The 17,950-nt window shown below is 46.4% G+C and overlaps 1 protein-coding gene across 1 annotated transcript in view; it reads left to right on the forward strand.

Annotated features, from left to right (window-relative positions):
- The window catches only part of PAFAH2 (platelet activating factor acetylhydrolase 2), a 184,525-nt gene that overhangs the window by 138,738 nt on the left and 27,837 nt on the right, over positions 1-17,950 (forward strand). The window contains exons 8-11 of the mRNA XM_085647793.1: positions 5,447-5,560; positions 6,137-6,228; positions 8,353-8,523; positions 14,327-14,475. Coding sequence (XP_085503919.1) covers positions 5,447-5,560; positions 6,137-6,228; positions 8,353-8,523; positions 14,327-14,475 — 526 coding nt within the window. The remainder of the gene's footprint in view (positions 1-5,446; positions 5,561-6,136; positions 6,229-8,352; positions 8,524-14,326; positions 14,476-17,950) is intronic.

Raw genomic sequence — 17,950 nt, forward strand, 5'->3', positions numbered from 1 at the left:
ACCTACATTCACAGTACACAGGCTCCTAGTCCTACTGTGTGGATTCCTCTGCATAGTGTAGAATTCTACACAGGGCCAATGGAGCCCCCATTACAAATGCATGTGTTTTTTCGCAGTGGGGTAAACAGTTTTCAACATGGAGTTACCTTTTACATCCCGAGCAAAACTGTGGGCGATACAGCCCCCTTACTATTGAGAAACGGGGGTTATTTCCCATTTCTAGGGTAAAAAGTGATCGGATCAAAGTTTGGGAAAGCCCAAAACTTACATGTATATGGCCATTCTCAAACTTCCATCACAAGCCATGCCTTGGAACTTCTTTTTCCTACCCCTAGTAGTCTGCGATTTACTACTGTAGATTTCTCTCCACTCGTAGCTGAGAAATCTTCAGTAGTAAATGCATTTATGCATGCCAGGAATGCCTTAGTAAATTCCTGACATGCATAAATAAGCTGATTTTGGCCATGAACATGTGTTTATGGCTACAAATACCCTTGTGAGTAGGCCTCAATATGTTTCTCACTCCACGGGTCTGCTGACCTGTTGGACTTGGCCCTTTTTTGCAGGGTCATCCCTGAACTTTTTACCTTCCTCCTAGCCTATTTTCTGACATGGTGTTGGTGGTTCTAGGACTCTGGGCACTTTAGCACTGCTGTCCAGTGTAAAGTGCGTGTGCTTTCTGTGGTAAACATGGTAAAAATGGTCTACACCTGTTCGGCATATTTAATTTACCTGTCAGTCCCTTGTAAAGTGGTATCTCAGATACCCAGGGCTGGTAAATTAAATGCTACTGATGGGCTTGCAGCACTGATTGCGTCACTCATCGAAGTCGCCTTTCAAACCCGTCTCAGGCCTCTGCCATTTCAGGGTCTGTGCACGCAGTGTTACTGCCGCTGTGACATGGCACCTAAAGTGTGTACCATGTCTGTGACCCCCCTTTTACTGCATGTCAGTCACCCCTAAGGTAGGCCCTAGCTAGCCCTATGGGCAGGGTGCATTGTAGGTAAAAGGTAGGACATGTACCTTAAGTGCGTGACATGCCTTGGTAGTGACAAACAGCCTTTTTGGTTTCTCACTGCTGTGAGGCTGCCCTCTCATAGGGATGCATTGGGGATTCCCTGATAAGTGTTTCAGTGGTAATTCCTGATATGAGAGGAGCAGTGTGGTAAAGTTTAGTGTGCCTGAACTCAGAATCTAAAGATGCATCTTTTAGTGAAGGTGATTTTTACATTCTGTGTTTGAAAATACTTTTAGAAAGGAGGTATTTTCTTGCTCAGTCATCCCGTGTGCCTCTGTTGGAATGTGGATTGCCTGTCTAGGTTTTGGATGACAGAAGGCTGGGGAGCAGGAGTGGTTCCAGATACTCTAGGTGGGTCACGAATGGGCTGAATAGGCCGGGACTGCAATTGGGGAAGGGGAGGAGATTTCCTTGCACCTCAAAGGGCCTGGTCTGCCTCTGACCATGTCGTCTCCACCTCCTGCCTGGAAGTCACACCAGAGAAGGCAGAACTGGTTCTGGCTGGGCTCAGACACTCTCTGCCTAGGAGATCAAAGGATTGGGAGTATAAGTACTGGGGCTGTGACCCCATGAAATGTGCTTCCTTGGGCTTACTAGGACTTGCGGCCGGCAGGCTGCCAGCCTGCCAGGAGGAACCGTCGCTGGGGACTGACCTGCTGGCCTGCCTGGCAGCGGAGGGGTCTGCTGACCAAGGAGCCCCAGCGTGCTGGCCTGCATGCTGTTACTTTGCCCAGCCTTTTCCCCTTGACCTTTGGGGTCCCAGCACCTCGTGAGCGCTGCACCTTTATTTTTGTTGGCTCCAGGACCGGAGGAGTGCTTGTGGTCTGCAGTGCTGGGCTGCAAAGTGTTCCTGAAGGGAATCCCGGCATGGGTATTCCCCCCCCTTGCTTCTGAAACGAAGCGGGAACCCAACCCGCATTTTTGGATGCTTACAGTACAGCGGGAGCCTACCCCGCATTTGGGCTCATTGAGGAGCGGGAGCCTACCCCTTATCTCGGTGCCACTTTAGGGTGGGAGCATACGCCGCATTTATCCCCAAGTGAAAGCGGAAGCCCACCCCGCACTGCCGATGCCTGGGGGAGTGGGAGCCCACACCGCATTGGTGTTTATTCAAACGCAGGAGCCCACCCCGCATTTCGTGTCCCGTTGGAGCGGGAGACCACCCCGCATTTCCAAGCCGGAGAGAGGAACCGCCGCGGACTGACCCGGAAGCCAGGCGGCTGTGCCTGGTTGGGGCATGTCCAGCCGGCAGGAAGGAAGATGCCGGAATCCTGCCTGGGTGTGCTGGGAGAGAGACGGGGCCTCCATGTGCCGGTGGGAGCCCAGTGTGTGGGAGAAGCGTTGCTAGAAGCCAGGCGGGTGCCTACCCCGCACTGGCAAACAGCCAAGAAGAGCTCTGGTGAGTGAGGCGGAAGGGGAGGAGCCCCGAGAGGAGAAGCCCGACCGGAGCCTTAAGGGCTCCCAGTGCCGAGCTTCCTCCGCGTGGAGGAGACACAGCCGCCAAGAAGAGCCCCGGTGAGTGGGGCTCAAGTTGGGCACAATTGGTGCCAGTGCTGAGTTCTTTTTGGGCCGAGTTGAGGCCCAGTGCAGGCACCCCGTTGCGAAGGGTCATTGTTCCAGGAGTCCCCGAGTTGGGCTCCAGAGGCACGGTAGTGCCCGGGCCTGTTTGTGCTTCACAGCTGCATCGCGAGAGCGCGGGCAACTGCAGCGTGGGGCAAATTGTGTTTAGAGTCCCAGTGGAGGCTCAGGAGGCACGGCAGTGCCAAAGGTCAGTCTTCACAGCTGCACTGCAGAAGCGCGGGCAGCTGCAACGTGGGACACATTCTTTTTAGAGACCCAGTGGAGGCTCAGGAGGCACTGCAGTGCCAAGGCTATTTCCCAGCTGCACCGCGAGAGCGCGGGCAGCTGCAACATGGGCATTTTGGCTTCAGGATGAGAAAGGGTTGATACGCACCCGATGCCCCCAGCGCATTGCGCACAGTGGTTTGCTGCATTGGCAGCCAAGGGGCCAGTGGAAGGCCCCAGTTACACCCTGACATTTGTGACAGAGGGCATTTAAGCCCCAGTGAAAGGCCAGTTGGCCCGGGGGTCATTTTGGTGACATCGGTAGGGCGCAAGGCTCTACAAAGATTACGTAATATGTTTATGCCTAATCTGATTGTTGCTAAATGTGATTTATGCACCATGACTATTGCATAATGTGTTTATGCCTACAGAGATTGCATAGTGTGTGTTATGCTTATGATGGTTATGCCTAATGTGTCATGCCTAATGTGATGCAGACATAATGTGTTTATGTTGCAGGTGATGATGCTAAGTGCAGTATTGTACCAGTAGTTAATGGTTGGGTTTTACAATTGCTACTTGTGCTTTCTAAAGGTTCTGACAGTGGCTCGATTAGCCCTGTCATGTGTATATAATCCCCTGTGAATATTGCCTAAGGCCAGTTGGCACAGTGTATATGTGTGATTATGATTCTAATGTGTCTTGGATAATACAAAGGCTATTTTTTATATAACTTGTGTGGAGTTTCTTTTGGAGTGTGCCTAGTGTGTTGCTGCTGTGTGTGTGTGTGTTGCGCAAACGCTTTACACATTGCCTCTGGGATAAGCCTGACTGCTCGTGCCAAGCTACCAAAAAGGTGAGCAGGGGTTATCTTCAACGTGTAACTCCCTTGCCCTGACTAAAGTGGTGGTTTCTGCATGGCTTAGGCGCAAGACATAGCCAACCAGTAATCCCATTTCTAACATGACCCAAGTGTGTTTCTTACTACTTGAACCTTAAGCTGGACTCATTTAGGTTCACTCTACTTCTGATGCTCACAGCACCCTCCCCTTTTACACACATAAATATAGGCTGTAGCCGATTGTGCCTTGGATTACTTTTTGCTTGTGAGTCCCAGAACAGCCTCACAGCAGAGGACTGCTGTGGAAGATCTTTGCATTCTAGCACCAGGACCAGTGCTCCTTGCCTGTTGCTCTCCTGGCTCTCTCCTGTGATAGGTGATCGGGATTAGCTGCAGCCCAGGGTGCCCACTTGTTCATCACTGCAGAAACTGCTAAGGACCATCTTGTCCTTCTGCCTGCCCACCTCTTAGGACATGTTGACACCCTGCCTTGTACCCTGAGCATCACACAGTCTCTATCCAGTTCACCAAACCCAGTTCCACTTGAGAACGGGAGCCTTGATTGCTCTAAGCGCCGCTCACCGACCACGCCTTTCACCGGGGAAGTATCACCACCAATTGTGCTACTAAGGCTGCTACCACTGCAGCCCTCCACCCGTCCTCTGCCGAGTTGTGTCCTGCTTTGGAGCAATCCCCTACTCTGAATGATTAAGACTATGACTCTGTGATGCCACGCAAGCACCTGGCTGCCTCTTGTTTCTCGTCCGCAGATGATCGAAAAGCTCATTCTTCCAGTCAACCAGAATCTGCTGGGATGAAGGCTGCTTGTGCGGTGTTTTTTCCTTCAGTCATAAAGTCACCAGAAACCTGAGAACAAGAACCGAGTGACTCTTTGCCTAACAACTTTCCTTCCCAATCTGATCACAAATGTACATTACCCGGCCAGCTTGAAACAAGCGTTTGCATGAATCCTCCTCAAATGTCACTTCTTTAACTACTCTTCACTTGCTTACTCCAACGTCCAACAATTGCTTAGGAGTTAATATTGTAGTAAAGACTTGTTATTTTTCAAACCTAATCTGGCTGGGCATTGCCTTCTTTGTTTATTCTTGAATCTCATGTGTGTGGTATCCATTTACTAATGCTTTGTGATTGATAATACCTTTATGTGTTGTCTACCCCCCTGGAAAATAGAGAAAGCACACTTCTCCAAGAACAGTTCTCTTACACAGCATGTAGAGTTGTTACAGGAGGTGGTAGCAAGCTGCTGCATGGAACCTATGGGTGGGTGACAGGTTAATGGAGTGGTGGCATACATGGAACATCTGATAGTCACAGAGAGCATTGCTAGGACTAGAGGTAGTGGGAGATGAGTAATGGGGCATATCCGGAGCTGTTGCAGTGGTATGGCAGGGTAGGGGCATACAGCGTAATATGGTATATCTGGAGCTGGTGTAGGGGCACCTCACGGAAGGGGTATACAGAGTAATATGGAATCTCTGGTGCAGTGGCATGGCATGGAAGGACCATATGGAGTAATTTGGCATATCTGGAGCTGGTGTAGTGGCATGGAAGGGAAGGGGCATAGGGAGTGTCCAAATGCATCAGTATCATAAATATTTTAGCCTAGGAGGGGACTGAGGGGGTGTCTCAGGCAAAGGTGTCACTGACTGAGCTCATGGTGCCACAGGTTGACTGCAGTCACCCATTACAGCAGAGTCTTAGCACAAGTTCCTCATCTCTGAAGAAGACAGTCTTGCCGCTGCACTTTGTTATAACATTTCTATATTTGTTTCTTGCAGCTTCATCAGAGAGCCAACGAGTGCATGCGAGCTCTCCAGCTGCTTGTGCAAATTAACAGTGGCGCAAGTGTCGCCAACATCCTGCAGCCCAGCTTGGACCTCTCGGTCTTGAAGGTATCTCAAATCGCATCATGCAGAATCTGCAAAATGAGAGCAACTAGAGCTGGGTGGAGGCACGAACTTGTAAGGACAGGATGGGTGTGCTGTAGAACGTAAAACACAAAAACAGCAACTGGATGAGGGTTCGAGATGGGCACTGGTGTAGGAACAGGAGCTGAGTGGAAGCAGGGACTGCAAAGGGCACAGCAGTGGGGTGAACGGGGGACATGTAGTAGCAGAGACAAAAGTACTACACACAGCGACGTGTCTGAGGTTGCACAGAGACAGTAATGGCATTGATAAGCGTGAAAGGAACTGAGGGCGTGCAGGGGTTGAAGGTGCGAGTTTGTTGAGCTGGGATCCACAGGGATATATCAGAAGGGGGATTGAAAAGTGTGGATACAGCCGTAGTCAAAAATGGACTTTGGCAATGCAATCGGACCAGTTGAGTGAGCTAAGCAGAAGCGTGCAGAGCTGATGGGGACCAGGAAGCAGATGGAGTTTAATACAGCCATGTTTCCGAAAGTGGGACATTTCTTATGAAATGTTTTGGAATTGAAAACAAACTTGTGTTGTCAATCATCTTCACAGGAAATGGTTGACCTAAGTAAAGTTGCTGTCATGGGTCATTCCTTTGGAGCAGCAACCGCTCTGCTGGCATTGGTTAAAGAACCCCGCTTCAGGTGAGCATTCTGAGGACATTCGATGCGAGAATACCGAAAATGATCCCAATAAAGTTTAGAAGCTAGGTGGCCTAGGAAGTTTGCATGTGATGCCCTGACCCCCTTCCTGGTCTGCCCCTTCCAGTGCACACCTCCCCCTTGACTCAGATGAATCTACCCACAGAACATTATATCCTATGTGGTTTTCCCAATATCAACAATGTCATTTTTGTCTTCCATCGCATAAGACTTTTTTCCGTTTAAGCAAAAAGTAATATGTTTTTCAGTACTGAGCAGACTTTCCCATATTGCATGTGACTGTGGCCAATTTCAATTACCTGGACCTCTGTCGATTTGTGAGTTGCTCACCTTTGGCCCCTGCTTTTTTGAAGAGAGATTCGGCAAAGCTTCTCTTGTTTGACACAGAAAAGGGCAAGTCATAGAAGTTCTTTTTCACAGGTGGCTGTGCTCCTGCTATTCAAATTTCAAGATCCATTCTTGGGTAAAGGAAGCCCGGTGTTAAACAGAGTTACAAGAAGTCATGGCCTAGAATTTCCTTACAAAGGCTAGTGGAGTTTTGCCTTTTCTGTCCTTCTGTAACCCATGCAAAAGAAAAGGTAGGGAGAGTGTAAAGGATCCTAGTTCTGTTAAAACGAGGTTATATTAAGTTTTAAAAAACTTGATAGCCACAAACAAGCCATCCTAAGGTACTAGCAAGACTAAACCCTCTTCAGTGATTCCTCACCGAGAAATATTTATCAAAAATAGAAATATTAGCATGGTGGCATATAATTATGTGCATACATTATTAAAATGTGTTTTGGGACAGATACATTACGATGAACGTATTTTGTTGGGCGGGGTGGGGGGGTTTATATAGCACGAACTTGACCTGATCCTGTGATTTAAGGGCATATCCCTGGAAGCCAGCAGAAACATTGCCACACATCCTTTTGAAATGTTCAATGAAAGGCACAGAATTCTCATCTTCCAGCACAGGGCCTGTTCAGTGCCTCTAAACAGCTTTCCTAAGAACTTCCTCCAACAAAGTCACAGAAATCATGAAGGTGTCTCAAAGGAACAAGACGTAGAACGCCTAAGATCTGGAAACTAAACTTTAGTCTGTATATTCCTCGACCTCGGAGCGATTGAGAAGATCAGTTTCCACATCCACCTGCTCCTAGGTCTTTTCTTCTGTACTTTCCAAACCTTTCAGATACGTCTCAAACTTTGGTACCTCTGTTTCACCTGTGCAGGCTCACCTACACTTTCCCTTAAAGACAAATAGCAAGGCATTCCTACTGTGTACTACATGTCAGTCTACACCAGTTAGCCCAATGATAGTCTACAAGGGCCCGAAATCTGTCAGTAATTCAGGATATCCACATCAGCTCATAATAAATAAAATCTGAAAGGGAACAATTTAGGTAGCCGGTGCTTATCCTGAAAATCTGGCATGGCCCTGAGTCTAGCGGATCTACAATGAAATCTTGTGTTCTCTTTTTCTAGTATTCAAACATGTCACAGTCCTTACCGGTGTAGCCATCTTCCTTTGCACCCATTTGCCGGCCCTGCATTCATAAATCCAACATCAATTTATCACTGTCCCCGTGCCCGCTCACACATCAAACACCCCCGCCGGCCCTCCCACTGAGTGTTTTTGCCTGCTCAAAGCAGATGGAAAGTGTCAGTGTTTTTCCCAAAAAAAATCAGGCAGAAATGCATATAAAAAGACTCTGTAATACTGGGTCCATCAGTTATTCTGGGGGGAAAAAAGTTCGAACTAATGGAATTTGCTCAGTATTCCTGCACCAAATTACGGTCCACTTATAATGAGGACATTGATATAACTTCTGTTCAATGTTTCTCATTCAGGAATAAGAAGCTTACTCACTGTACTCTAAATAATCGTGTTTTATCTTGGTTCTGCCTGATGTAACTATGTATCTCTGTTAAAATCTGTTGAAGTGCTCAGCATTAGCAATGTGTATCACTTCCCTAAGGCCATGTTCGGTCTGGGGAGTGGACATGTTTGGTATACTGTTCCATATCTTCACAGAAGTGAGATGTTTCTCCACAGCATTTTTCGCTCTCAATAGTGGGCATGTGATAGATAGTTTGATATCGCTCTATCTTCTCTTGCAGATGTGCGGTAGCCCTTGATGCATGGATGTTTCCTTTGGAGCATGATCTATACCCGAAAGTGAAAAAGCCAGCACTGTTCATCAACACAGAAAAGTTCCAAACTGCCGACACTGTCACCAAAATGAGAAGACTTGGCGCGAACAACAGCAGAACAAAGATAATGACCATCCTGTGAGTATCGTGCGTGGCCCTCCAGGGCTAGGATTACAAGGAAGGGAGCAGAAGTTAAGCGAGAACGTGGCTTCATAACCACTCACTTAGTATCAGTGGTGCATCTCCCCACCACGTCTAAATCCACTAGTCGGATTCACTTGAGTCTTCCGTGAGTGTTGGGTGCTATCACCAGGTTTGATGGCACTGAGGGGGGTTGAGGGTTCCTTGATTATTCTTTGAGTATTGGGTTCCCTTCACTAGAGTTCACTGGAATGGGAGAGGGAAGTTTCTTGACCATCCCGTGGGTGTCAGATAATCCCATCACTCCGAAGCTCCAGTGGAATAGGAGTTTCATTAGCGTTGGCTGCTTACACCAGGTCTAAGCGCACCAAATGGGCGGATGGTCCAAAACTATGCTTTCAGTATTGGGTGCTTCATTTCGGTCTTAGAACACCAAGAGATAGTCCATTTGTGCTCATAATGTATCACAGGACCATAGAGGTCTGTGATAGTCTTTTCTCCAGGTCCTTCAAATCAGTCATTACTTGGCATTCTCTGTGGTGAGTACTTATGGTGACCACTAGTTTTTCACGCCTTAAATCTAATTACACCCCAGTTGGATACCCAAGTACTCACGTGTACTCCGAACTCTTCAGTGGTAGCTTGGACGAGCTGTCAAGGTATATCCAGGAGAGTGTAGTAGCTCTGGTACTCCGATCTAGTATGCCACAGTAATCAGAGACAGTTGTATCAACGTCCATCCAGAGCTGTTACTGAGGGAAGGAATTGCCCTTCATTTCCATGAAAGAAAGGCAGAGCTGTTTTCCATTAAACACAGGAAATCAGATAGTCATAGCACTTTTGGACGATCCAGATATGAGCCCAAGTTTATTTAGCTTTTAGACGTTCTAACTGTGAGTACTGCGAATACAGTGAAAGTGATATAATGTTTCCTACTGATCACAATCATTGTTGGCTGCGAGCAGGTCTGTACCCTACAGCTCATGGGATCTCCGATGTGTTTTTTACGCTAGATCCAGCTGCTTTACACAAGTCCGGTGGCCCGGGTGCGTATCAATGGGGTGATTTCGGACATACAACCCAGTCATAAGGGCACCCATCAGGGGTGTCCCATATCCATGTTGGTATTCGCGCTCTTGCTTGAATCACTTGCGTGTATACTCCGTCAACGCCGTGCGGAATCTGCACTGGAATTCATGCATCATCCCTTGGGCATATCGCTGTACGCAGACGACATGGTCATGTATGTGCATGACACAGCGACAAATCTAGCACCCATAATATCTAAATATATCCAATTTGGCCAATACTCTGGTCTCTGGATAAATGGGTCCAAATCCATTGTATTCCCTTTGTCACCTATCACTCAACCCCATGCGATTGACTTCCACTTGCAGTGGAGCACAGATGCAGTGAAGTATCTGAGAATCCGGATCCAAGCAGACCTAAACTTTGTGATTCGGTTATGGTAGGGCGGTATCGTGGTTAGAGAACCAGGTTGTACGGTGGTACTGTCTACCACTCTCTAAGGCGGATCGATATTGCTGTAATAAAAATTGTGGTTTTACCTAAATTCCTTTATTTGTTCACTAATATACCAATAGTGCTGACGCGCCAATTTTTTAACACACTTAGGATGCATTTAATGACCCAGCATCTGCGGGCAAACAGCCCCGAATCAGACGGCACACACACTCATACAGGGTCGTCTTGGTGCTCCAGACATTGAACTTTATTACCTTTGTGTACAGGCATATTTTGCACACTTCTGGTACCGCCACCATGACTACTTCCCCCATGTAGCGATTAAACATGATGATGCCCACCCTACTTTGCTTGCAGCTATCTTACCCCACTCTCACACCTGTGCTGGCAGGACCGAATTTAGCACTATCCACTACACCACGAGGGCGTGGAGCAAGCTTGGAGCGTGAGCTGAAAAGCTCCCCCTGTATGTGCTAGTGCTTCCTTTGCTGTTCCACCCGACCAATCTGTTACCCAAGAGTCACGCACACTCTGCATTCTTAGTGGGGTGGGCTTGAAGACGATGGGCGATGTATACGCCGGAGGGGCATTCATTACTCTAGAAGACATAGCCATACACAACGTCACACCCCCTTGCTCACATTCATCTACTTCCACCTTAGAGCTGCACTGGGTACACTTTTTATCACCCACCCTGATGAACCCCCTGCCCTACAGCCTCTTACAGTCCTGCTAGCCAACCCTACACGCAGAGGCCTTATTGCCAAACTGTATGCAGCTGCGCAAGAAGACAGGCCTGAGACCACATACCTGGCACTAGCAAAGTGGAAAGAAGTGCTGGAACAGTCATTGGAACCGGCTGAGTGGGTATTTTACTGTTAACAGTTGCGTTTTCTCATGCCTAATTGTAACTTGCGTATGATATACTTCGAGTACCTTCATCAAATGTACTACACCCCTGCTAAACTGTATAGATATGGTATGCATGATGCTGCATGCTGTGCGAGGTCTGGGGCACCTATGCTGCTTTTTTACATATGTTATGGCTGTGCCCCTGGTATACCATTTCTGGCTACAGGTTACAAAGGCCCTCACTGATATGGCACTGGTACCTTTGGTGTGTGACCCTTGAGTGTGTCTGGTCGGCCTGGTAAAGGATCTACAGCCCGCCGACTGGTGGCAGTCGCCTTGTTGCTGGCTAAAAGACATGTAGCGATGAACTGGGACAACCATAGAGCATCCACTCGATGCCAATGGCTCACAGGCTTGTCCTACTGTAGAGAACAGTAAGAACTGGATGCTGAGGAGCTACCAGTATTATCCCGACCCCAAAACATTTGGGGTCCATTTACTATATATCTGCAAACCATCTCAGATCTTAATTAGAAATGTGGGCAAGGCATCATGCTTATTGCTGGATACTGTATGGTGGGCGCTGTCAACTGTGTTCTATACAAACGTGGCTAGCATGTTGATTCTTCATATGTGGCACAATTTGTTTGTTTGTTGTTGCACTTGTGTACTTATTGCATAAAGGCCAGTAAACACAATAAAAAAAAGCCCCCCTGCCAAAACACCCATAATATTATGTATAGTACAACTCCATGAAATTAGTCTGTAATGTCATCCACAACTTCCACTTATTCTCTTTCAATATTCCTCAGCAAATATCAATAGAATACCCCTATTTCTTTATTCTAAAAAAAATCCCTCATACATCTTTTTTTAAATGCTTTCTAATCTGTTGGCACTGACTTCTTGATTCAGTCTGAGCACAGACCCCTCAGGTGTATCTTTGTCTTAGGACTCTGAGAAGATTACCACTGCTAACCAGTGCTAAAGTGCATGTGCTTCTCCCCTAAACAAGGTGACATTGGTATACACATGATTGGTATATTTAGTTTACTTATAAATCTCTTGTCGAGTGATATATCATATACCCCTGGCCTGTCATCTAAATGCTACTAGTGGGCCTGCAGCATTGGTTGTGCCACCCACACAAGTAGCCTTCCAAACCTGTCTCAGGCCTGTCATTGCAAGGACTGTGTGGGCAGTTTAATGCCACTTCAACTTGGCATTTAAAGGTATTTACCAAGCCTTAAACTCTCCTTTTATTACACATAAGTCACCCCTAAGGTAGGCCTGAGGTAGCTTTAATGGCAGGGCGCTGTGTATCTAAAAGGTAGGACATGTATTTTTTAGTTTTACGTTTCATGGTAATGACAAACAGCTAAATTCATTTTTACTACTGTGTAATAGGCTAGCATTGGGAATGTCTTAAAACAGTTTTAAGCTGTAGCTGCATCATGTTTCATATCTTTGGAATAGTAATGATAAATCTTTGTTACTGGTAAAGTCTGATTTAACATTTTAAAACAAAAAGAAGGCAACATTGGTTCACCAGTTGCACAGCCCTATCATTAGAGCTGTAAAAGAAAAACCAACAACTGTGCTCTAAACACTATAACACATCTGTTGCCACGAGGTGTGTATCTGACCCAGAGAATGAGCGTTCCTAGCACAGGCATGAACAAAGCAAAAAATAGCAGAGCACTCCTGATGTCTATAAGACATTAAGTGTATTGATCTAAGTCTATTAGTGAAAATGTTCATATACCTCAATGCAGAAACAATTTTTTCATTAAACTATATAGTCAAACACCTAAGAAATCATTCAGAACTCCAAATATTCCAGTGAAAGATATTTTTACTTCATCTTAGTATCACAAAAACGCAATCAGTATTGTAATTTTCATGCTACTGCTTATTGTACAAATTCAAATATTTCAACAGTAACTACAGATATGTTGATGATTATGCTTCCTAGATCGTTTCAGCCGACACGTGTTTCTTCCCAGCTTTGGCCTTTTTCAAGACTATATCCAAATTTAATATTTGAATAGTAAATTGATGTATTGTTTTGATAATCATTTATGCTGAAAGAATCACCAAGGTCTCTCAAGTTTATATATTTAAGATGAGGGTTTACTTTAGGTCACTCCCACTTTAAATGAACACTTGGGTGTAACTATTGGGGCTCTTGCCCTACCAAGACAGTACACTACTGGACCTGTTAAGAACTCTGCCAGGAGTAAAGACCACTGTGCTACAAAGAGTGTTACTTTGCCTAACTGCTGCTATGAAAGAATGGCTTTCTGCTTTACTGAGCTGCCCTGTTGCCTGCTGTTCTCAGCCCTGATGAGGACAAGAACTGGACCCATCTCACTTGAACCCAGAGTGACTCCAAGGGTTTGCTGGCTTGCCCCCTGTTGCTGAAGTCTCAGGGCCTTCAAAGACTTCCTACAACCCTGCTGCTGCTGCCATCTGTGAGTCCTACCCTGCCTGAGGTGCCAATCCAGTCCTGGTCCTTGGAAGTGGGTTCTGCAGCTGGTTTGCTTCAAAATCAGCCCAGTAACAACTTTGCGTCAATCGGAATCAACACAGTACCTTTTGATAATGGCACAGTGTCAATCTGAGGACATCCCTACATGGTTCAATGACGACGCCGGGCTCGACTGTGAGGTTCAACGACGACACAGCGCCTGCATCGTAAGGGGTTTCACGCCAAAGCCTTCTCCAAATGCGTGCCTCAAAAACGAGTCCTGGCCTTCATCCACAGGATCGACAACAACGCATCACCTTCCCTGCACCTCGCATTGAGTCTTCGACTTCGATGCTTGCTCCATCCAAGGAACTTTGTCAGCTGGACCTGCGTGAGTCCTGTAGCCGTCCTGCCCTCCATTGCGGTCACCCTGAATGGGGATTTACTCCAGTCTAACGCGACCTCAATTAACCCTTTAGCTCTATTGCGTTCTAAGCACTAGTTTTGGTTTATTCTTTAAAAATTAATAACTCCGGTTCTACTTATTGGATTTTTGTCGTTTTGGCCTTGATTTTCTCATAAAATTATCATCTATTTTTCTAATCCTGTGTGGAGTATTTTTGAGAGAGAGAGAGAGAGACTCTCACACAAATACTTTACACATTGCCTCTTTAGTTAAGTCTGACTGCTCTGTGCCAAGCTACCAAGGGTGAGCACAGGTTGTCTTTTAGTGTGTATCTAATGGGCCCTGACTAGAGTGGTGGTTCCTGTTTGGGCAGGGTGCATACCTCTGCCGACCAGACACCCCAGTTCTAACAGAGGCACAGGGGGCATACTCCACAAGCTGCTTAGATCTTAAAATCTTAGTGCTGCATTTTATTTTGTCAAATCATAATTTTAAATCTCATAACCCTGTTCTCCTCGATTTCTTTCCTCTGCCCAGTAGTTATTGGAGACTTTAATATAAAGTGCACTTCTTTCTGCTATTTCCAGGGGGTCCGTGCATCAAAGTCAGACTGACTTCACATTTTTAGCTGGGCGTCTGCTGAGCAAAGTCTTTGAGACCAGAGGCACCATCGATCCGTACCTAGGTCTGGAGATCACCAACAGGGCAGCCCTGACGTTTCTTCAGGAGCATCTCGGTAAGGGAAAGACTGTGACTATATATTTTGTCTCAGATACCACAAACATGGACCCCAGCAAACATTCAGTTTCTGTAACTTACCCAAAATCTATAGAATTATGTGGGTGAAGGCTGTATTCTTTTTAAATATTTAACCAAATAACTGCAGAGGAATTTTGGTTAAATATGATCAAAACAAAGGAGGTAGCGAAGTACAGTGTTTGTACCCTCAGATCCACCATTCCCCCCCCCGCATTGGTTTGCCCCAGTCGTTTGCTTATCTGCACTAAACATGAAGTGGGCTGAGACTGGGAAAATATCAAAAATGCGACCATCAGTCCAGTTGGTTTTGTGAGCTACTCGCCTTGTCTAAGTGCTGTGGCAAAATACTACACCTGCGGTTTTGATTTCCAGGTGAGACTCTTTTCTTTATTTATGTTTACCGTTTTATAGAGTATTGTTGAACATCTTTCAGATACTTCAGAGTGTTGCAACTGTTGAACCCCTTCCCTGCTCATTACGGAACCACTCTGTCATGAGCCACGGGCGCCGTGTGCTCATGACGGAGTGGTTCCGTCATGCTGCGGCCGTTGGCGGCCGCTCCGCCCACGCGGCGCTGATCACCCAGCCTGTGCGGGCGATTAGCGCGAGTGGGCGGAGTCGTGACGGAACCACTCCGTCATGAGCACAGCGCGCCCGTGGCTCATGACGGAGTGGTTCCGTCACGAGCATGGCGGCGCCGCGCTGCCCCCAAACCCCCAAGCGCCGCGGCAAAATTCGTGCCGCGGCGAAGGGGTTAAATGTCTGTACTGATACATTTTTTTAATTCTGTTCCTCCTTACGCATCTAAAATACACAAGTGGGCAACTCAAGTTCCTAATGCACCCAGGGACAGATGTACCACGGATTTCTGCATGCGCAAATGGGTTTTAGACCCGTTTGCGCACCAAAAATCCTGTGCGCCATGTGCTAACCCTATTTTGCGAGTTGCAAATAATTTGCGACTCACAAAATAGTGTTTAGTGACCCCAACAGCTATGTAAGAATGTTTTGCGACCACAATTGCGGTCGCAAAACACTCGCAGTTTACCACCCTTCTCGGAAGGGTGGTAAAGCACTCACAAAAGGGAAGGGGTTCCCAGGGGACCCCTTCGGGAATGCATGCGCAAAAATTTTTTAAGGGCAGGCAGTGGTCCCAGGGACCACTGCCTGCCCTTAAAAAATGAAAATGAAAAGTTACTTTTTTTTTTTTTTTTTATTGCATCCCGTTTTCCTTTAAGGAAAACGGGCTGCATTTAAATAAAGAAACTGCTTTATTTAAAAGCAGTCTCAGACATGGAGGTCTGCTGACCCCAGCAGGCCACCATCCCTGGGAGTGGCCGCCATTCCCAATGGGTTCGCAAATTGCAACAGCCTCATTAATATTCATGCGGCATGCAATGTGCGCCCCTATTAGGAATCGCAAACAGTGTCTCAGACACTGTTGTACATTGGAAATTGTGACTCGCAAATTGCGAGTCGCAATTTCCAATGGTCGAACATCTGACCCTCAGTGTGTAAGACTGGGGTTCCAATCATCTAGCAATGTTAGTTTCCCCCTTACTTGCTCTGTTGTTTTGTTTTAGTATTTATTTATGTATTTTGAAAATGTGTGTCAAAACATGTCATGAAAGACTCAGTGGCCTGATGTACATACAGACATGCGCAAAAGGGTGCAAACTGCACACTGACTTTTTGCGACCTGCCTGTCATTTTGCTATACTAATTAATGTATTGATAGATTACATTTATGAAAGCCTATTCACTGATTGTCTTAAAACAACCTGCCTGAAGAATATTATTTAGGCTGATCACTATTTTCGACCACCTGTGCTTTGACATGCCAAGGGGCTGCATACCACCATGGGTCCACTGCTCTCATATCCTTTCTTGCCCCTAAGAAGAACAGATGCGGCTTTAAAACAAATCCCACGTGGGAGGCCCTCCCCTGGACACCTGCCTGCTGCCCCCAGAGTCCCCCGTTATGGTCCTCCAGCGAGAATCTTTCCCCTGTGGGCAGCATCCCTCCTGTAATCGTATCGTCGTCGTCGGTGGCTGATTAATGGTTTGTAACTACAATTGGATCACAGTTAATTGACACGTCATTGCACATTACAATTAGCAGGGGGTGCCCCTTTTCCAGCCCCTCCTAGTTGTGATTCAGAATAAGTCATAGAAACCATTTTTTGAGTCGAAAACGCATTTTTCCCACCAATTATGCAAATCGTAGGGTTTGGGATTGCAGAACGCTTTCCACTTCGGCCCTTTTGAATAGAACCCATAGAATATATGCCAGCTTTTTGGAAGACGACAACATCGAAGGAGCGGAATAGGATCATGTTGAATGGCCGTCGTTGCCCTTTTGCATCTCTTGCTGGCTGCCAGCGGCCTGTCTCTTTTTGAGACATCGCATGGATCAGTCCGTGAAGGCGTCTGTCGTGTGATCCGTCGCCTTGTGCGGTTTATCGCCTTCCAGAAACCATCGACAACACTCGTTATCTGGTCTGTGGCCACTTCTCATTGCTGCGCCAGCCACATTCCCTTCTTAAAATGGATGATAAGGGGGTTGAATCCATCTTTGACTTCACTTTGCTGACTCTCTGGTTATTAACTGGGAGGTGGTGACTTGGGCGTCTGACGTGACTGCCAGGGAGGCACTTCTGAGCTGCAAATGTAGGAGATCTCACTGGGTGATACGGTTCTTTCCCGCAGACCATCTAAGATCTTCCTGCAAATGCTACTTAGTGAGGTTTTTACCCTAAGCACCTTTTAGCCTTTAATTCTTTTTTTAAAACGTTGTATTGAGTTTCAACGAAGAAAACAAAAGCATAAGAGTCACTGGATTGGTCCATATGTATTGGAGAAACCTCAGTAATCGAATCAGGTGAGCAGGGGCGTAGTGTCAGGGGGGTGTTTGGGGTGTTACACCCCATTAAAAAACTATTCTGTATTAAATTGGTGGGTACGAGTGCTTTTTGTCGCGTATTGTGTGGTATTGTGTGGTGTCTGTCATATTTCACCTGAAATTTTTACATATACACAGACTAAAACTCACACACGCTCTTGTCTCTGTTTCGTAGGTGTTAAAAATTGGTTAATTTGAAAAATATTGTGTTTTGAGTCCTCCTCACAATAGACATTCTGCCCCTTATGCCCTGCTTCTCATAAAATGTATTTTAGCAATATATGCAGCAGGATTGTTGGGAAATCTGAAGCCTTCCCCCTCCCCCTAATCTTAATGACCAAGCTGCGCCCTGCAGATGAGTTTCATAGCGTAAAGACATAAGGAGTTTACGTATTTGCTCTGTATAGAAACGAGAGCGATCCCTTGTACCTCACCAAGGGAATGGGATACTTCTACCAAGTGAAAAAGAAATTTTCCCTGGTCACTATATAAACATGTGGACAAAACGTCTCCTATTTATAAATACCCCCAATAAAGTTTCTTAACATCC

The sequence above is a fragment of the Triturus cristatus genome, chromosome 3_2 (genome assembly GCF_964204655.1).
Source record: "Triturus cristatus chromosome 3_2, aTriCri1.1, whole genome shotgun sequence".
Classification (NCBI taxonomy): Eukaryota; Metazoa; Chordata; class Amphibia; order Caudata; family Salamandridae; genus Triturus; species Triturus cristatus.